The sequence below is a fragment of the Perissodus microlepis genome, chromosome 10 (genome assembly GCF_051167445.1).
Source record: "Perissodus microlepis isolate ML-2025 ecotype Zambia chromosome 10, ASM5116744v1, whole genome shotgun sequence".
In the NCBI taxonomy this organism is placed as follows: domain Eukaryota; kingdom Metazoa; phylum Chordata; class Actinopteri; order Cichliformes; family Cichlidae; genus Perissodus; species Perissodus microlepis.
This window is the reverse complement of record NC_140470.1, coordinates 27,718,148-27,740,093: the sequence shown is the minus strand read 5'-3', so window position 1 is coordinate 27,740,093 and position 21,946 is coordinate 27,718,148. Positions and strand designations below refer to the sequence as shown.

Sequence of the window (21,946 nt, the reverse complement as noted above, 5' to 3'; positions counted from 1 at the left end):
AACACAGATGTGTAAATTTGTCATGCGTGTCTGACTCTTCTTATAGCCTCACACAAACACCCACATGATTTGGTCACTGGTGCATGACAGGGGGTGGGGATAATCCAGTCTCAGCCTTCATGTTTCTTTGGTTAGGTAAGAAAATTAGACGATGGCATGCAAAGATGCAGCACATGATGAGTCCTGTCATATCTAGACACCATCCGCTTTCACCTTCTGTTTACTGAAACTGCCGTCCTTCTTTAACCAGAGATATGGAAGAAAGGTAAGGCACTTATTTGGAGTATTTGGAAGTTGACATGTATTGAAATAACACTTTAATTGCATTTTTTTTGTGATAAAAGTCATTCTATTCTTATCCATAATTAGAGATAATACTTAAAAAGTGTTTATCAGGTCTAACTGCAGTGAAAGGTGTCACGTGTCAAAGCAGACAGTAAACTGTTATGTGCTTTCATGTCCGAATATCACTTTATCTTGCATGGCTGTATTCTGAATCAGCAGTATTTGTAACTGGAAGTTGGCAGGAAGCGGCTGTGTAGAGAGGATGCCGGGCATGAAGATAAACTGGGGAACAAGTATTTATATCATTCCGTTCACAGCGATAAAGGCACATAAATACATCCGTCCAGCTGGAGTAAACAATTCACTTTAAAGCTGACCTTCTCTTTCAGCTTTAAGTAGCTCAGATACTTTGGCTGAGGTTGTCTGAAGTGAGAACAAAAACTGAGACGTTTTGATGGTTGGCAGTGCAGTTGGCTCAGAAGAGTCCCTGGAGGTTATTGAGATGCCTGTTTGATTCTCAGAATGCTAATCTTAATACAAAAATAACCCCAGGACTTAGTCAACGCAGAAAAAAAGAGGAAGTGGTTGAATGGCCTTCTTTCCGATCCCCAGCTCTGTGTATACTGAAAAGCAGCGGCTCAGATGTGCTTCTCGTGGTGAAGTGTTCAGACTTTTTTGTTTCTTTTTTAAATCCTTCAAACAGTGTGATCATGGCGTTTATCCGCAAGTACCTATGGTTATGGGTGGTCGTTGGCATGGTTTTCGTGTCTGTGGTGATCAGCATCATCTTCATGTTCATCTGCAAGTGCATATCAAGAAAAAGAGGTAGGTTTGAATCTCTGCAGCGCACCTGCCACTAAATACTGAACAAGCCTTCATCTGCACATCAACGACATACATTTTTACCGCTTTTTTCCTGTTCTCGCACAGATTTATTCTCTTCCCCTTCTTATAGCAGAAATGTTGAATTGAAACCCTGATAAGCAAAATGTCAAAACATTATGCAACAAGTGTTTGGGAGCTTTAGAGAGTGCGTGAAGGTGTTTTCCTGTAAGTTTGTGTAGAAAAGTTCATTTCAGGAATGGTGTTTGTCCATTTGGTTGTGTGAGCTGTCAGACAGCTTTTTTAAGGTGTGGACAGACTGAAACTGGTTGCGTGGTTCAGGAACCGATGCCTTTTTTTCTGTAGCCAAACAGTCCAGTATTTTTGTCATTCGTATTTGCTTTTTTTAGGCATGACTGCTATTTTAAGCCATGTATGTTAAGATTTTTACCGGTATTAAAACAACTTAAATAATTTCTTGTTATTCTTTTTAAATTGCTGATAAAGCTCATAAGGTAACACTTAAAAATGATGCATGTGCTTTTAATTTTTTTCCCTGTCACAAGTAGAAATATCTAATTCCAGATGTGAGCATGTGCAGAACCCCACCATTCTGCAGTGTTAAATCGCTTGAGAGGCTTTAATCTGTGGTGGCCTTAACTCTGCTCGTGAGTCTGGATGTTCACATATGACATTATTTAACTATATATGCACAGCAAAATGAAACTTACTAAAAGTATTTTTTTTTAAAGAGAAAAAGAAAAAAATCCTAGAAGTAAAGCAAGATTGGGAAACAACACCTCAATATATTTTGCATACTCGTGTCATTTCCAGTAATTTTATCTGCACAAAAAGTGTTTTTAAAATATGTTCGTTCAGCAACCTTAGAGCTTAGTTCAGTGTGTGATTTGGAACAAGCCAGAACAAAACAGAATAGAGCTAAACTCACTTTCTAGTCTTAAGATGCTATGTGATGACAGTGAGAGGAAACGTTATATGGCACTTACTGAATTCAAGACTGATACAGTAATAAGATGCCATCATTGCAACATGTCAACCTGTGAAATTTCTTCCCTGCATGATCAGTTGTAGGTCTTATCATTGCAAGTATGACACCATCTAAGAGCCTCAGCAATGCAGCCACAAAGTGGCAGACCACATACATTTATAGAGTGGAGTCACTGAGTGCTGAGGCGTGTGGTGTCTAAAACTCACCAACGCCCTGCTGATGCAGCCTCTTCAGAGTGTCCCGAGAGCTCCATGTCATGGGGGTGTCCATGGCTGAACAGCTCCTGTAGGTGTAACGTGTAGGTAGCCCTCTACTTTTGTCCATATAATGCATCCTAATATGGTCATCTAAGGCACATAGCTCTACACCAATGCTTTCTGTTTAAGAGGGGCAGTCAATCAGAAGTAGGATAACTTAAAGAGAGAAGAGTTAAAATGCCTTATTTAAACAGAGGAAATAAATAAGGGACCGTCAGTCTGGTCAGAATGAGATTATTTTGAGCTGTGAGTGATGCAAAGTTACTCTAGTTCAAAAATAAAAAAATATGGAGTTACAGGAATCCTTGTAAAATAATGCATACACTATTTTTTTCTGATACTTTAAATGTGTTTTTGGTAGCACTTTCTATTACAGCATGGTAATAAAGGGGTAATAGTAGGGTAACAAGGGGGAAACGAGAGGGTAATAATGTGGTAATCTCTAAGTTATTGCTATGCAATTACCAAAGTAATAACCATGTAATATCCAAGTAATATTACACAGAAATTTGTGTAATTGGATAATAAGGGCCCCAAAACTGTGGGTAACAATGTGGAAATAGAGCTTGGTAATAAAATGGTAATAGTAAGGTAAAAAGGAAGTGACAATAATGTAATAATGTGATAATTTATAAATTATTACCACTTTACCTGCGGTAGTTTCTGTGTAATAAGCACAAAACAGAGCTGCAAAATGCAAAACTGTCTGCATCTATTTAATAGCACATCAATAACCTGTTAATAACCTATTAATAAATGTGTTTGATTGTTACCTGGAATTAATATTATGGAATTATTATGTTATTAAATAGAAACGAGCAGTTTGCATTTTGCAGCTCTGTTTCCTTTTTATTACACAGAAACTACCTGAGATATTTCTAGGTAATAACCACACTTCTTTAAGTTAGCTTTAATAGGTTATTCATATGTTATTAAAGAGAAACAGGCAGTTTTGCATTTTGCAGCTCTGTTTCCTGCTTATTACACAGAAACTACCATGGGTAATTCAGTAGTAATAACGTAGAAATTACCACATTGTTACGTTCTTCTTTCTTCCTTGTAACCCTACTATTACCCCTTTATTACCGAGCTCTATTTCTATATTATTACCCCCAGTTTTGGGGCTCTTATTATACTATTCCATACATTTCAGGATAATATTACTCAACTGTAATCACTATTGCTACCATGATATTACTTGAATATTACATAGTTATTACTTTGCTAATTGCATAGTAATAACTTAGAAATTACCACATTATAACCCTCGTTTCCCACTTGTTACTATTATCCCTTCATTACCGAGCAATGATAGAAAGTGCTACTGTTTTTTTACTGTAAATATACTGCTTACAGTATATTTACAGTATACTGCTTGTCCTGTGATGGTATTGTACGGTCTCACCTCTGTATTATGCCCTCAGGTAACTGAGGTTATGAGCCCAAGAACCTCTCTCAGTGACCTGGGCTTTACTGTTATTTATCCTGGACTTAGGAATAATCTTCCTTCCACATAAGAATCTGCCCACCAACTGGCCGTTTTGAATCACCTTCCTCTTTTTAGTTCCTTTTAGTCACTCATGGTTTGGTCTTTTATTTGACTGTTTTTTTATTTTTATTTTATTTGACTGGCTTGTTTTTTCTTTTTAAATAATCCATTTCTGAAGATCTGGCATTGCAACCATCTCCTGTGGGTGAGAATAAAATGAGTTTGAAATGTACACTCTGTACATTAGGTCATGTTGTGTGCCTGTCTGTTATGTCAGAGACATTCATAAAGTTGCTTCTCAGTGAAGGAAGGTTTTTCTTTATCCAGGTCATGACTCATGTACTGTACAGACTGTAAAGCAAGCCTGGGATTTTTAGGCTTTATGAATAAACACCCGGTTCAGAAAAACGTAGCTCCTTCCAGAGAAAGCTGTGGTCAGATTTGTGGAAGTTAAGAGTTGAAGCCACGCATCTTCAGGCTTGACTCACCAGAATCACGCAGAACATGAGGGCAGCGTTGAGACTTTGCCATTGGAAATGCATTGCATCAGTGTTGAGGCGAGAGATCCAAAGGCAGGACCTTCCACAAATAACAGCAAACCTTTATTCATGCTGAAAAGTCTAACACAAAGTACAAAAAATGTACAGGCAGAAACCAACAAGTCCTCCCTGTAACAAAGACTAAGGGGAAGGACAGGGCTATATATTCAGATACAGTCAGGATGAACTGAGCAGAAGCAGGAAAGGAGATGTTACAAAATGTTTTGCAAAAAAGAAATGATGGAACCAGAAACATACACAATTTAAAAAAACAAAAAAAAACAAAACAGAAACCACTAGAGTGTATGAAATGTTTAAATAGCTCCACTAAAAGCAGGTGTCAGGGGGTTTGACGCTGGGGAAAATCTTGGACAGATGGACAGTAGTCAAAGAGCTAGACAAACTAGTGGTTTCTTTGTTTTTTCTAGTTCTTTGTGGTTTCTAGTGATATTTTGTCTTTTATTTGTGATATGAGGTGATCAGCAAGATTGAAAGAGGCAGTTTACATGACCTGCTGTGATGTGAGGTTTGCCAGGCAGGAGTCAAAGCGGAAGCCCACAGATGAGGTTCATGGATGTAGTGAAGGAGGGCATGGGGTGAGGATGTTAGGGATAGGGTGAGATGGAGGCAGATGATCTGCGGTCATGACCTCTAAGGGAGCATCTGAAAAAAGAGGTTTCCTCTGTGTTTCACTGTCTCATCTTTTGTTAGCACCTGTTCCTCTGCCTCTGTGGCTGCTGTGAGCTTCTTGTCCCTGTGTTTAGCGTTGTTTCGTTTCCTGTGTCAGTTATGTTTTGTGCCGTTTGGACCATGCTGATTGCTTTCACAGGTGTGTTATCCCTTTTCCCCCGTGTGTCTCATTTTCAGTATACTGCATGGTTTTTGAACACATCATTGTAAAACTAACTAAGCTGTTACGTTATTATAAGTGTCAAAATGCAATATTGTTTAAATTCTAAAGCCTAAACCCCCCAGAAATCAGAGAAAGTAGCTTCATAGTATCTAAATCTAGTTTTCCAAGTTCAGTGTCACTAAACGGTCCACCTAATGCTAAGTCCTGTGACCTGACATTGTACTGCAGAGATAACTTTTTTTGTTCTCAGCAGTTTTATGGGGCCCCTCAAGACAGATCAGAGTGGTTATAAGATCTTATAGAAGGTATATGTTATCTTGACAAGAAGAAAAAATAATGACATCTTTGCATCAAATGTCCTCCATTATTTTATGAATCCTTTCATGTTGTTTTTTTCCTTGATGGGTTTCAAGCTGTTGGCGACCAGCATCATTAAACAGAAATCTGGACACCTGACACACAGGATTGGTTCATTCCACTTATTTACTATACCCTTAGGTTCAAAATAAGTTAGAGCAAACTGAAATGACACCAGTTTCATTTTTAATTCAACTACCTCTTTTTTTAAAAACTCACTGCTAAACCAACACATGCACGTGTTCACCACAAATCATAAGCCGGAAAGGGAAGAGAAACCAAACCATGACACACTATAGAAGCTAAACTACTTACTTTGAGGGTTCGTTGCAAGCCAGAAGAACAACTATTATAATTGTATGAATTACTATTATTAGGGGGTGCCCTCCGGATCTGATTAGCTTAGATGAAACTTTAATGATCCCTGTGGGGAAACTGGGCTGCATCACCACAAAGCGGGGCTTCGTGCTGGTTGAGCGTATGCACATGTATAAAGAGCTAATAAAATACAACACAAACACTAATCATAGGTAACAGCATGTGGAGATAAAAGAACACTGTGCATTTGAAAACAGCAAAGCTGTTTGTTTATTCATTTATGCATTTAAATATGGTTTGTTTAGATGCTTTAAACATACTTAAAAGTACTTTTCCCCCCCATTTTATCCTATTTAAATACTCTTATATCATATTTGCATTTATTTTTCTCCTTTGTTTGTAGCAACACAATCCAAATCTGTTCTTACTGAGCTGTGAATAAATCCATTTAAATGGCCTTTAGGTGCAAATATATTGATCTTTTTTCCTAATTGACTTTGAATTAACTGTGTTTTCTTTTTTCCCCCCCAACAGGCCAACACAAAATCAACACTGTGAAAAATGAATTCAACTTCAAAACTGAGTAATGCATAAATGTATACTTATCATATAACAGTGAATGTACTCAATGGATTGTACTGTACTAAAAACAGGCGCAGGTTTACATTTAAAGAATCAGACTTGTTGTTTTTATTTCTATTGTCTGACTTATGCTTCAGTGAGAAGTCTATGTCGCTTCTATGTTTATTGTATTTATTATTAAGCAGTGTTTTTATCAAACGGGGAGCTATTTCTCCCATTTTCATTTGCAACGCTAAGCTAAACTAACCAGAAAAAGGGCTTCAGTGCTGAATCATGAAATTCCCAACACAGCTGATGGTGTTTTCAACAAGCAAAACTAATTTTAAACCAACTTTATTTGCACAAATTGGATTGTTATATATTGTGTGTTTAAATTGACTCTGCATAGCTAGCTATAATGCTAACTGTAAGCTGCATTTGTAAAAACCACACAGTATATATACAGTCTATAGCAAAAACAAACTTTCAGACATGAGTTCTTACTGAAATAAAGCTATTTTAATATTCCTTGGAATAAAAAATCACAAGCAAATATGATAATACATACAGCAAACATGCTAAAAATAGTGTATTAGCTAAACTACTCCCACCATTCACTCTGTGGGCTGTGATGTTCTGACACATCCAGGATGTAGCCAGTATAAAAATATGATACATTATAAATGTAGTTTTTTTTGTTTCCTTTCAAGGGGATGAAAAAACTTGGCTGGGCAAGTATAGTATCAAAATCATTTTCCCTGTTCCCTGACATCTGCGTAACCATTCATGTAGCGTAATAGTAACATACAAAAAGTAACCAGTTCCCCACTGCAGTACCATCCACACATTCTCTTCCTCTTATCCTTGTTAGGGTCGCGGGGGGCAGAGCCTATCCCAGCTGCCATAGGGCTACAAAATATGTCAGCATATGTTACATTTAGACTTTAAAAGTTTATATGTCACATTTATGGTGTTCTGTTACATTTTTACAAAGTTGCAGAAAAATCTCTATGTGGTTTGGTTACTTTCCAAGCACAGCACTGTAAAAGCCAAATTATGACCAAATGTAACACTGTTATAACAATCTGCTCTTAGACCCCCCCCCCCCCCCCCCAAAAAAAACCAAACAAACAAACAAACAAAAAAACAAAAAAACAAAACAAAAAACAGTCTTTTTGTGTTCATAGAGATGAATTTCGTGGGTTTTTTTTATTGGGGGGTGGGTGTTCGACATGAGCTTGTAACTGATAGATTTCAATTGCGCTTACATGCAAACATTCCTTGAGAGTTGTCCGTCATACTAGACATGATACAGTCAGCGGTTGCTAGGGAAGTGTGTGCCTTCTCTAACCGGTTAGCAGTGGTTCTTTGAGGTTTCTAGCTGTCACTGGGTGAAATTGATTGCAAAGATGTCACTGAAACCAAAAACCTCCCAGTGATTGTTTTGGTTGCTAGCAGATTTCCATGGTTACCTGTAATTTTTCATGTCAAGGATGACTCTCTAATACCAAGGTACAACGAGTTACAGTAATCCAGCTCAGTTGTAATAAAAGCATACATTACTGTTCTGAATTTATCTTTTGACAGGATGGGTTTTGACCAGTTGCCTCAGATGAAATACACTGGATTTCACTACTGCTCTGACTTGACTGTCAAATCTAAAATTCCTATCCATTTTAAAAACCCAAATTGGTGACAGTGGGCATACTGTGCTAGACTGTCCATGTCCACAGGAAAGGACTCACCGGTGACACCCAATAGAGCCATGGGGCAGGAGATATAGGGAGAAAACCAGAGGTCAGAATCAGAATACTTTATTAAACCCCAAGGAAATTATGGGGTTATAGTTGCTCCAAGACAATGAGAACAGTAGCAGACTGAACTAAATTACAAAATATAAGAAATAACGGTAATATATACAAATAACACAATTATAAATATCCAGAAAATTACAGCGATTTAATATATATGATTGACATTTTACTCTAAACAGTAAAACTTTGTTATTTTCACCCTAGAGGATGTGTAACTATTACACTGTGTTCTGTGCATTAGTTGGAAATCCACGTATTGATCAGCATAGGAGTGTTGGCATAACATACAGTATATGACATTTATGTTGTACTATTTGGAAACTTTTTTCTGCAAGGCTTCCAAAAAGTCTCTGTGTGTCTGTTTATTTTACGACCACAGCAGTGTAACCAGTTGATAATGTTACAAACTTGTGACCAAATGTAACATTGAACTAGCAGCTCACTCTTACCACAAAACTTAAAATGACAGCAAGACTTTGTAACTGATATATTTCAGTAGAAAGTATAATTCATGTCTGCATCATGTATCCAAACCAAGAAAATGAGAAAAAACAAGGAACCAGAGCTTTAAAAGTACTATTGTGTTAAACATTGTATTTTAACCCAAACACTCATTCTTTTCTAAACCTAACCAAATAGGTTTAATAGGCAAAGGTAAGAAAGTTGGTTATATAAGTAAGTTAAAAACAGTTATGCGCTAAATCTCAGCAGTTTTAATGGCTAAAATTTAAAAATGGATAGTTTTTTCACTTAATAATAGATTTAAAAATTAAATGAGTGTGAAAGTCTGTGACATGCAGTATTCAAAGTTAGGTCTCTAGCGTGCACAGCAAATTGGCTTGCTCCACTACCTATCCTTCCAACCTACAAAATTTGTGCAAGTGAAAAAAAGTATAATTTTGTTCACATGGACACAAATCAGATTTGGGCCAAACCAGAAAAGTGCTGTTAATTCACAAATAAGTCCAAAACAAAGAATTCTATTGGCTCTTTAACAGCAACTGTACCACAAATCGTGAAGGATCTTTTAAAGCAGCAGCAGCTGGCTTTTCCACAGACAGATGGAAAATCATGTTCAGTGGAAAGTTCATGTCCAAAAGCAGGAATTAAAAGTTGTGACTTCATGAACTACCATCAGACTGTGTTGGGCATTTTGTGTTTTGAGTTTCATTTATAAATTCTAGTTCTTTATGTTATTTACTCAGCTTTCTCTCTGTTGCCACATTTCAGTCCGTACAAGTCATCCCATATACATTATTAATATTAATATTATTATTATCATAATCAATATTCATTTAAACAAATGATGCATTTAAACATTTATGTTTCCCCATATTTTCCATATACTCCATATATATTTAAGGGACCATGTAGCTTAAACATGTCTGTTGTACCAAAGTAAGCTCTGCAGACCTTACACTACTGTGTGCTCACATCCAGATTCAGACATTGCAGACTTTACGTTCTTTAACGTAGATTTTTTCGCTTGACATTTTCTCTTGTCTGCAAATTTGCAGGAGCAACAAATACCAGGAGAGAAACATTGAAACGGGCACTCCACCTCTACCTCCGCGGACACAGTTTCTCATAGCAGGCAAGACTTTATTATATCTCTCAGTGGCTCCTACAGATTGCCCCATCTCTTTTGAAACCGCGCTTCCTTCTCTTACTTTCAGATCTTTGAAATTAAAGCCTCATCTAGTCTGCCATTTGACCATAAACCACAAACTAAAGGGCAGCGCGTGTTCACCAGTTTACATGGCAGTGACAGTTTTATGCACAAGATTCAGATCCAAGACAGCACCACATATTCTGATCCAAGATAAGGTTTCAAACTTACTAAGAAGTGTTTATAATGTCTGTTTTGTCAAGGATTTGGGCCAAACAAGGAAAGTGCTCCTTATTTTACAAGTCAGACCAAAACGAAGAATATTTTTGGCTTGATGATGACATTGTAACTGTACCACAAACTGTGGAAGGATACACAGCAGTCTGCTCCTTCTCATTTTTAAATTCAGACTTATTAAAAGTAGAATAGAAGTCAGAGCCTTCACCTTTAAGACCCCAGCTCCCAGTTTGGATTTGAGAGACGCTACCTTTAAGATAAGGGTTAAAACGTTGTTTTTTGATAAAGGGTTCGATCAGGGACCATCTTTATCTTCTTGATAACCCTTTCAGGCGGCTGTTGCTGTGAAATTGAACTGAGCTGAATTGAATAACAGAAAACATTTATGAGTTTTAAAAATGTAAAGTCAAACTGGTGAACTTCACAAAACAAGTAGTAACCTCAAGATGTTTAGCCCAGCCAGCAGCTGACAAACATCAATAATATGGCAAGCTCAGGCAAGGAAGAGAGAAAAACTTCTATTTTGACTTGCTATGCCTGCCTTAGCTGTAATGCTAAGCTACAGGAAGCACAGCTGTTTATTAAGAATGCCTCTTCACCCACAACAGCAGCAAGAGGTTATGTTATGTTCTGTTTTGTTTTTTCCAGTGGTGGAAACAAGCTTCCATAAGGAGTCAATGGAAGCTCATAGTTTTGGTTTTTAGCCACAAAACCAAACAAACTAGTCAAACATTTTGCTGAGGCTGTCAGTAACTTTGCCCAGCTTTGTTCATATTCAACCAGAAGGGCTTCACTAAATAAAACCATAGCTAGTAGATAAGATAGATGTAGTCACTCTGGCAGTTATTGGTTGATAAAGGAGTGTTGAAATTGGATTTTATGTATGATCTGATATCTTTGTGTTAGTGGTTTTCCTGCATTATTATAATAAATGTTGGTCCCGAATCAACACTGCCATAGACTGGTCAACTGTTTGGAAAACTCAGTTTGCATTAACCAAGAAGTTAGCTAATGCAATTGAAAGGTATCACGAGCAAGCTAACAGCAAGCTAACAGCAAGCTAACAGCAAGCTAAACTTTGTAATATATTCATTATAATGTATAAATGAATAAAAATAACACCTGAAATCCTTACTGTTTGCTCCAGAAGGTCTATGTAGACAACAATTTATTTATTTTTTATTATTAAAACAACAACATTTTCCCTACTTTACAGAGCTTTGACATCATGATTGGTCGATTGGATTGTTGATCCTAGACTAATTAATAATACATGTGTGATTGTTAGCCACTGAGCACATCTTGAATAATCCCTTCTTCTTACTCGTTATAGCCTCAGTTATACTGTCCATGTTTGCAAGTCCCAGCATCCAAGGACCTTTGGAGTTTCCTGTTTTAAACCTTCTTTATCAAATTATCAAAATGGTTTCAAAAGTGTCTCACTTGCCAGCATGAGAGATAAGAAAGCCTCATTACATTGAACCCACGGAGCTTCCTCAGTGAGTTTTTAATATGTCCAAAAGTAGTCAGCTTGTATTTTAGTTTATTTGCTCATATTCTTGATGTGCTTTTGAAATCTAAGAGTGTGATCCAAGATAACCTCTGAATATTCAACTACGTGGTCATTTTGTTTGTTTGTTTTACATTCAACATAAATATTTGCCTTTTGTTTAAACTTCATAGCAACACTATACGTTTTCTAAATATTCAATCTGAGGCATGAAGGTTTAATCTTCATGCCATCTTCAGGCAAGTTCTTACTGCTGCACTGCCATGTTAAACTGCTGCACTGCCATGTTAAACTCATCTAGTAACTAACTTCTAACACGATCGATCAGACAAAGACTGACTCATTGGTTCCCTGTTTAATCCAGAACTGAATTTAAACTCTTCTTCCCATATGCATAGTACAAAATAAACATATCTTAAATATCATATTATCCAACCAGAGCACTTTACTCTCAGACTGCAGTGATACTTTTGGTTACTCAAGTCTTTAAAAATAGAATGGGAGTCAGAGTCCTGAGCTATCAGGCCCCTCTCCTGTGGATCCAGCTCCCTGCTTGGCTTAAAACTTTCCTTTTTGATAAAGTTTGCAGTTAGAGCTGAATCAGGTGTCCCTAAACCATCCCTTAGTCATCACTCACACAGGCCTGGAGACCAGTTGGCATCCTCTGGTTGCTAGGGGAAAATACATATTTCCTGATTGGAGGTTGGTTGCTGAAGGTTGTAGCTATATTTACTGCAGCAATAAATAATTTTACCTTGAAGGCTAATAGTCTTTGTTTTCAGTATTTATTGTGCTTTTCAACATTTTACTACTGTTTGGTGAGGAGTTTGTGCGTATTTGCATGCAGGTCTTCCATGCAACTGTGGTAGCCTGCTGGTGGGAGGTTTCCAGTGCACCACTGTATAACTCTTTGCAAATAATTCCACTTAGCAACTTCCAGAAACTACTCTCCAGCTGGTTTGGTAACATACTTTTCCCCCTTGTGACCTCTAGTTTCCAATGAGTCACTGACCAGTCCAGTCTAGGCCTGCATGACTAGGGCTGTAGCTAACAATTTTACAGCGACTGTCAGCAACCTCCAGCAACCACCCAGCAATCACTGAGTAATAGCATATTTTTCCCAGTGTGACTGGGGCCTTAGGTATAGCCTCAGGCTGCTGGGAGATGTGCCACAATGCACTGACCATCTCTTCTCCACCCCGTTGTGTTTCTTCTGCCATCACTGCAGGGTAACTTTTATTCTTTTTCTTTCCTTGTTTTTGGTCTCTCTGTGCTCTTCTTTTCTGTCTTCTCTTTCCCCTCACCACCATTGCTGCCCACTGCCCCTCCCTGAGTATTTTTCTGTTGAGGGTCTCTTCCTGTTAAAGGAACGTTCTTCCTCCCCACTGTTGCCAAGTGCCAAGTCTATCTGTAACAATCTTCTACTGACCAGCTACCTATATGCACTGCAGCAATAAAATTAACCTTAAATATGGAATTTGCTGTTTCAGAAGCCCAAAGCTACGAGAACCTGGCTGAGGAGAGCCAGAGCATCCACGACTACGAGGATGGCAACTGTGAGCAGAATGTAAGCAACCACGAGGAAAGCATCCACGACTACGAGGATGGCATCTGTGAGCAGAATGTAAGCAACCACGAGGAAAGCATCCACGACTACGAGGAGAGCACAGAACTCCAGGCTGACTACATCAAGATGGAGGGAGACATCATGTTTCCTCCTCCTCCAGTCGTCAACAGCATGAGCGGTAGTGTTTTGGAGGCCCAAAGCTACGAGAACCTGGCTGAGGAGAGCCAGAGCATCCACGACTACGAGGATGGCATCTGTGAGCAGAATGTAAGCAACCACGAGGAAAGCATCCACGACTACGAGGAGAGCACAGAACTCCAGGCTGACTACGTCAAGATGGAGGGAGACATAATGTTTCCTCCTCCTCCAGTCGTCAACAGCATGAGCGGTAGTGTTTTGGAGGCCCAAAGCTATAACCTGGCTGAAGAGAACAACTATGTGGAGAGCGTGGACAATCAGCCGGACTATGTGAAGATGGACGAGGAAGATCAAGCAGGAGACAACACCTCCACGGAAGACTATGATGACATCGGGGGTGAAGAAGAGGATGAGGAGGACTATGATGATGTGGGATAAAACCCGACACAACGAGATGGAGACACTTTTGAATTCTGCTGAGCAGAGATTATCCTTACTGCAGATTTCTCTTGTCATTTTGTATTTTTTTTAATAACATTCGTTGAAAAAAAGAAAATAATTGAAGTACTGAAGACACTGAAATCTGCCGAGTGGTGTCGAGACAACTGGTTTGATCTTTAAGACGGTGATTCTTTTTAATATATCGAAAAAATTCTGTTTTTCATCTGAATGTTGTTTGTTTTTTTTACTGAATACATTAACAAGCAGTGACTTGCACAGGGTCCCAGATTAGGATGATATCTGGGTTTGCAAACTACACATGAAAGCAATCAAACAATATTTCTTTGTCTTCTTCTGACTTAAATGTCAGAAGAAACTAAGATCTTTAGTTTTAAACATGAAGCTTTTGCATATATCATGTGTAGATCATTCCCATGCTTTTTGAGAAGGAACAGACTATGTTGCTGGAGGCTTTCGTTATGCTCAACTTGGCGAGATTTGGTACTTTTTTAATGAGCTGAATAACTAGATCAACAGTGTAAGTAAGGTTTGCTGTATGAAACACAAAAAACTATTGGAGCTTCAAATTTGATTCAAACTAAACATAAGACATGAAATCTGAAAGTCTGTAACTGCAACAGCCTGAGATGTTTTTCTTTCTTTATGTGTTTGTTGATTTATTTATACACATGAACATTGATATAAGATTAATATGTAATTTTTGGGGTTTTTTTTGCTTCTTTTCTAAACTAAATATCAGTGTAAAGGGGGTCTCCCCCTGTCCAGATCCCAAACATTATCAGTGAGGCGTCTGACTATCGATCATATGGTGGGTTTGTTTACTTTTGTATATCAGTTGGTCCGTTTGAGTGGTTAATAAGTGGGGGAATCAGCAGGCAGTGATAACATGTTTGCATGATCAGATCCCGAGCAGCGAGTGAGTGGGGCACAGGGGCAGTGATTACAGTGGTTGGTTATATGTATGCACCGTATACATATAACCAGTCCTGTGTACATATAACCAGTTTTACAGTCCTGTGAAAAACTAAGGATTGATTTGTGATTCAGTAGCTTATAGATCCACCTTCAGCAGCAATAACGCAGAGTAACTGTTTTGTGTATGACTTTGTCATGGTTGTGAAAAAACGTTGCTTCACGTCTTTTGTTTACGTACAGCTCTCTTGAGGATGTGCCACAGCATTTCAGTCGGGGTCAGGTCTGCACTTTAATTCTTTTCTTTTATTCACCATGATGTTGTAGATTTGCTGCTGTTCTTGGGATCATTGTTCTGCTGAGTCAGCGAATTTGGGCCACGCTTTAACTGCTGGACAGATGGCCTCATATTTGACTCTAGAATACTTTGGAAAATACTTTGGCACACAGAGGAGTTCATGGGAGACTGAAAGGTGTCCTGTGACTGTGAAACAAGCCCAAATCATCATCCCTCCACCACCGTGCTTCACCGTTACTATAGTGTGTTGGTTTTTGCCAGATGTACTTTTGCACAATGTCCTTACATTTGCAAGGACATTGTTCTTGAAACTTTGTAACCCTAATCCATGCCACCATGTTTATTTTAGACAGAAGAGACTTTCTTCTGGCAACTTTTTGACCAAACCATACTTGTTCAGTCTTTTTCTAACTGTAGGCAAGGCAAGGCAAGTTTATTTATATAGCACAATTCAACAGCAAGGTGATTCAAAGTGCTTTACACAGACATTAAAAAACAAAAACAAATAAAAAGCATGATTTAAAATGAGAAAAAAAAGGAACAGTAGATAAAATCAGTAGTTAAAATGTAAGTTTTGAAATTTAAGCTTAAAAGTGTGGATTTGGTGCTTTATTCAAATGCAGCTGAGAACAGGTGAGTCTTCAACCTGGATTTAAATAAAATGAGTGTTTCAGCTGATCTGAGGCTTTCTGGGAGTTTGTTCCAGATATATGGAGCATAAAAGCTGAATGCGGCTTCTCCATGTTTGGTTCTGACTCTGGGAACTGATAAAAAACAGGATCCAGATGACCTGAGGTATCTGGAAGGTTCATACTGGGTCAGGAGGTCACTGATGTATTTTGGTCCTAAACCATTCAGAGCTTTATAGACTAGCATCAGAACTTTAAAGTCTCTGACAGACAGGCAGCCAGTGTAAAGACCTCAGAGCTGGACTGATGTGGTCCACTTTTTTGGTCTTAGTGAGGACTCGAGCAGCAGAGTTCTGAATGAGCTGTAGTTGTCTGACTGATTTTTTAGGTAGACCTGTAAAGATGCTGTTACAGTACTGTACTGTCATGAACTTCAACATTTAACATGCTATCTGTCGCCCGAGATCTGGCACTGGGTTTTTGCAGTTTCATTGAGCATTGCACTGTGTGACCCTGGCTGAATTTCCTGGGACGTTTACTTCTGGGAATATCGTGGCATTATGTTAACACATATCGGAATGCTCCAGACCAACAAACTGCCAAATCGTCTGCTTTTGTAGAGGTGCTCACTCTCCTGGCTGTCTATTAACTGGAGTTTCCCCTGATACATCTATTGGGATGTGAGTGTGTGAATGTTAGACAAGGTGTTTGGGTACAGAAAAAGCATGTGTGTGATTGGGTGAATGAGGTAGCAAAAAAGCACTTTGAGTGCCCAGTTACAGTAGAAACGTGCTGTATAACTCCATTTACCATTTGATTCATGTGGAAGCAGTAAAGATTTACTCAGTATCTCACAGGACTGCTTAGAGTCCCACATTTCTGTGTAATACGTACCCATATTTAAGCTGTGTGTCAGCAGGAACCAGGATTATAACCTTATGTGTATTTATATTTTGGGTGACTCATCACAGATTAGGAAGTTACCAGCTTCTTTACCTGTGCAGGTGGCAAGAGGTGCAGGTGAGGCTGGAGAGACATAAGAAACAATGAGAGGAGGTGGTAGATTGCTCTGAGGTTGCCTTTTGTCTTTAATTCATTGTTATTTGTTAATAAGATTTTTGTTAATAAATGTCACTTCTTTGCACACATTCCTGCCTCGAGAACTGCTTCATAAACACTCCTTTAAAAACTTTGTGGTCTCAAACACCTTCTGTGTGGGGTCTGGTCTGTCAAGGCCCATTATGAAATCTCAGGTGTTTTTGACTTTGTAATCTTGCTGTTTTGAAACTGGATGTGACGACCAAGCAAGCTGTGGCTCTAACTTTTAAACGGAACCCTCACTGACTAACAAACCTGTCAGCCAATGTCCTGAGTAATCCTTCTAAAACGTAGAATGACTAAAATGTACAAAATGGACTCAATGTTATATCCGATATGATCTGTAATGACTGAGCCTTTTCGGTGAGTAGTATTGTGGGTAATTGTCTATATAACGGAAAAGCCTTTCTCTGTTATAATTTGATCATTTTGTCACTTTAGAGTCATGTAACATACTAAAATACTTCACGATTTATCGTTCTATGATAATATTACCATTTGTTTTATTATGCTCTGTATATTTCTTATAACCAACAAATATATGGCAATCTAATAGTGACTGAATATGTTTCCCTAAAAGTTTGTAATTGTCTATTTATAGCCTGATTTTTATCATTATTTTGTGCTACGAAGCTTCAGTTTTATCAAAAAAAATATTTAAAATAACCAAAATGGTAAGCCACACTGTTACACACACGCTGTGGTTTGCTGCTTTAAATACTCACTTGAACATGAAATAAATACATTTGAAGACCAACAAAAAACAAAAAACCCAAAACCCTGCAAAGAAGTTTTGCTGAAAAAAAGATGTCAATACTGAGCTATTGTTGGTTTAGAGTTATATGTAACCACGGTAATGTCTGGGCCTTGGATGGTCTGAAAGATGATAAGTATTATATATACAGCACAGGGAAACAGCAGCAGTGGTGGCATTTTAACTGACATCAACAAAATAACTTGTAAGTAACAGACACATGCTCAATGTCAAAGTGAAACTGTAAGTTTAATTAGAGTTACTTTTATAGATGGTGTCATACTGTGCATGCTGGTTCCCTTTAACCCAGACTTTTGGATAACTAATGCCTGCTGAGGATTGGAGAAAGTCTGTAGACATTCTGGTGTATGCCTCTCCTCCTGTAGCCACACTGCCCCCTGTGGGGAGGTTTGTCTTAGCACCTAATTGACTGTAAATATAATTTTCTTACAACCCAAAAAGATATAGGGCTGAGGGAAGTAACATAAAACTAGATGTGGGAACACGAGGAGGCTGTTTGGGTCTGTTTGAAAAGCTTTATTGCCAAGATTTTTACGTTTTTCAAGGTCATTCAGAGGAATGACCTTGAAAAACGTATTCATGCATTTATCACCACTAGACTGGACTACTGCAACTCTCTCTACTTGGGCCTCAACCACTCTTCTCTCTGTCGTTCGCAGCAAAACGCTGCTGCACGCCTTTTAACTGGTACTAGAATGTATGATCACATCACTCCAGTTTTAGTTAACTTGCATTGGCTCCCTGTCAAATATCACATTGATTTTAAAATCCTCTTTCTTGCTTTTAAAATTTTAAACAACTTGGCACCTAGCTATCTAACTGAACTCCTCTATTTTTATAACCCCAAAAGAGCACTAAGATCTTCTAGTCATGGTCTCGGCTGAAGTCCAGAGGTGATCGTGCCTTTGCAAATGCAGACTCTGGAATAACCTTCCTGTTGATATTTGTACTTCTGAGTCTATTCAGTCTTTTAAATCACATCTTAAAACGCACTTTTAAACTTTGACTTTTGAATAAAACTGGTTTGACTATCATCTGGCTTGTTTTTTTTTTATGTTTGTTACCTGTGTTGTTTGTTGGTCTGTTTTGTTTGTTAATGATTTGTTTTATCTTTTCATTCTCTTTTTGGCTGATTGTGAAGCACTTTGGTCAACACTGTTGTTTTTAAAATGTGCTATAGAAATACATTTTGATTTGATTTGATTTGATTTGTGTTAGGGTGCCTGGGTCGTCGACCCAGTGTTCTGTGTTTTTGGTTCTTTGATTATGTTTATTTCATTATATTCTAGCTTTCTTTTTCTTATGGGTTATTGGATTATTCTAAGTGTAGGTTGTCTGTGTGGGTTTTGTTAGAGTTTTAATCTTCTGGTTTTCTGTCTGTGATCCATCCATTGCTGTCTCCCTGGCTGTATCCCAATTCAGGGTCTGCAGCCTTAAAGTACGCAGCCTTAACGGTCCACACATGCCGCGTACTCAAAGACCGCTAAGGCCGGAAGTGCGAGGCTTGTGAAATCGGACGGTCTAGCCTCCGTCGCGCTGCCCAGGTTGCCTAGCAACCATGACACTAACAGCTGGAAACGTTTCATACAGCTTTGTTTGACAGAAATGAAGGAGAAAATCTTTTGTTCATTTGTTTGTTTGTTTCTACGTGAGCTTTGATTTGATAAGTATCTGAGGCTGAGACCACGGGACTGTGAAATCATGATTATTGGGCTTCATTTCTGTACTGAACAGTCATTTAAGATTAGCTAGTAAATAACAATTAGCTAATGTTGTTCATGAGACTAAAGTCATCTCACTTTGGTAATGTAAATATAATATGGCCAATATTAAAGTTATAATTTCAATCATTATTAGTTATTACAGCAGTGAATGAACTCTGTTTCAAATACTGAGCTTCAGTAAAGATTCAAGCTGCATTTATTTATATTATTTATATTTCCTGTCACCTTAAATCTTCACTCAAAGACAGGTTTCTTTGACACTGTATATATAACTGTGTTATATATATGAGAGACAAATATTGTTCTTTTAATATGTTGGCATTACTAAATTTGTCTCAGTGCTTACTTTAATTATCCATAAAATCATCACATTCTCTGTAAGATTAACGTCAACTATTGAACAGCGTATATTTTAAAGTAATGGCTTTAAAACCAAGTTAGTACAAACATCGCTAATGTCACATAACTTTCCCGACATGTGGCCAACAGTAATGTTTTAATGTTCTTCGTTATTAAACATTCGCACATAAATAAGTAACATAATATTCAGTACTTACTTTTAAAAGTTTACTCTTCCGCCGTTTTTTTTCCGGCACAATTATCCACACCCACCGCCGCGCTATGCATTCTGGGATATGTCTGGCCACGAAGTCTACACCGCCACATCCTTAAAATTCGGTGAAATGAAGGACGCATTTGAGGGCCGCATTTCGAGCAGCCTTTGAATTGGGACAGCCTTCGTCGCGTCGCTGTGATGTAATTGGCCTTAAAATGTGGCCTTTAAGGCTGCAGACCCTGAATTGGGATACAGCCCCTGTGTCAAGTCCACGTCTGTGTCATGTTTCCTGTTTTACTTTGAAGGTCTGTGTCTTATGTTAAAGTCTCTGGTTTTGCTTCCTTGGTCTCATCAGCCCGGATTTATCCCAGCTGTGTTTCCCTCCTGTCTCTCATTCCTTGATTGCTCCCTCTGTATATTTAAGCCCTGTGTTTTCCTTTGTCTGTGTTGGGATTGCCATCACCCTATGCTGTGTGGGCTGTTATTATTCTGCCTGCCAGTTTGTTATCTGTATTTTCAGTTTGTTTAGTTTTCTGTTCAGCCTCTCATCCAGGAATAAAGCTGAGTTTGAGTTCACGTTTGCCTCCTGGAGTCTGCACATTGGGTCCTCCATTTCACCTCATTTCACATAACAACCGATTAACAGAAAGATTACAAGCCTACACCTCAATTCCCTATAAACTTCCCCAGGTTACAGTAACAGAAGGCAAAAAAGGACAAATCAATCAGGTTAACAATGAAAATCAAGCTAGCCAGAAACATAAGCTGAACGAAAAGCAGGCAAGCAAAGCTAAGGTTAAACATTAATACTCTGACAACCAAAGGCCCTGAAGTGTAGCTTCAGTCAGCTTATAGAGTCCTTGGAGAGCATCTACTGGCTGCAGGACTCAGACCTCAGCTAATGACATGAAAATCAGGATCAGCAGGAGGGAAGTGTGAAAGCCAGAGGTCAGGACCTAGAAACAGCATGGCTTTACATCATTTTAAAGGAATGTGGCACAAGGTGGAAGTTTACTTTGTTTTGTAGCTTTTTGCCCCATTTTGCTTTCCTGTTTATTTAAATGAATAATTTGCACACAACTTTTGTTCAAGCTCAGATTTTTAGCACTTAAGTTAAAATCAGTGATGTGTGCCATGATTACTTCAGTGTTTGTGTGATTTGGGGTGTTATTATGAGCAAAACAAGCCACTATTACACAATTTGGCTATTTTCTGTACCAAGCACAGGAACAGGGGACACAGTGAGAGTCAAGTCATCTCACCGAAGGCATAGTTCATCTCTCCGTCCACGGTCTGAGCTTAAAGCAGTTTGAAACTTTGCAAATTTAACTAAAGCTCTCAACAGACTGTGAACAAATGACATCTGTGGCTGCGCATCCAAAATATCTTTGCACTGTGTTGAGAGACATTCACTGAAGGTGAGCTAAAGCCAAGCTGTACTTTCCAGTAATACCAGTTTGTTCCACAAGATGGTGCAGTGAGTCAGGCAAAATAAAACACACAGTACTATGCAGAAGTCTTGAACCCAAATTTGAAATATTTCAATATAAACATCTAAGAAGTAGAGGAGAGAGACATCTAAGACATCTAAGTACAGAGGAGGAGAGAGCTACAACAGTGAATGTCTACAGCCTTCTGTAAAGCACGGTGGAGGCTCTGTCATTCCGTTCAACCACTGGTGATGGCGAGCTTGTCAAAAATGAGCATCAAATTTTGAGCCGCAAAAGACTTTATATTACTGCATGGCAACAGTTCCAAACACACTGTCAAAGCAGTAAAAACATACCTGGAAAGAAAAACCTACAATGAAACACTACCAGTTCTGGATTGGCCTCCCCAAAAGCCCAGACCTCAACATTTATATGCATTTGCATATTTAAAGTAAGCATTGCATCTACTTTCCATAGCAAAACATAAAGAAATGAGGGATGGCTCAACACTGTTGGACAGTACAGTATCGTTTCATCACTGAATTAAATTCTTTAATTATTGTGACCCTTAGCTTTTGTTTAATTTTTCCAATGCAAGGAATGAATACGTTTATATGACTCTTGCACCATACCAATATATATATTAATGTAAATGCAATTTATTATACTTTACAGAAAATAAGTTCATAATAAGGAT

At 38.3% G+C, this 21,946-nt stretch overlaps 1 protein-coding gene across 1 annotated transcript; it reads left to right on the top strand.

Annotated features, from left to right (window-relative positions):
- Positions 1–150: 150 nt before the first annotated feature.
- scimp (SLP adaptor and CSK interacting membrane protein) lies at positions 151–20,496 on the top strand. Its single transcript, XM_084940898.1, has 5 exons — positions 151–265; positions 989–1,110; positions 6,464–6,512; positions 9,822–9,898; positions 13,151–20,496. Exons 1-5 carry the CDS (start codon positions 255–257, stop codon positions 13,801–13,803), a joined length of 912 nt encoding a protein of 303 aa, XP_084797024.1. The 5' UTR covers positions 151–254; the 3' UTR covers positions 13,804–20,496.
- Positions 20,497–21,946: the final 1,450 nt, after the last annotated feature.

Coding starts and splice junctions, on each gene's coding strand:
- scimp (XM_084940898.1), top strand. Junction 1,111..6,463: donor GTGCATATCAAGAAAAAGAG/GTAGGTTTGAAT, acceptor CCCCCCCAACAG/GCCAACACAAAATCAACACT. Junction 9,899..13,150: donor GACACAGTTTCTCATAGCAG/GCAAGACTTTAT, acceptor TTGCTGTTTCAG/AAGCCCAAAGCTACGAGAAC.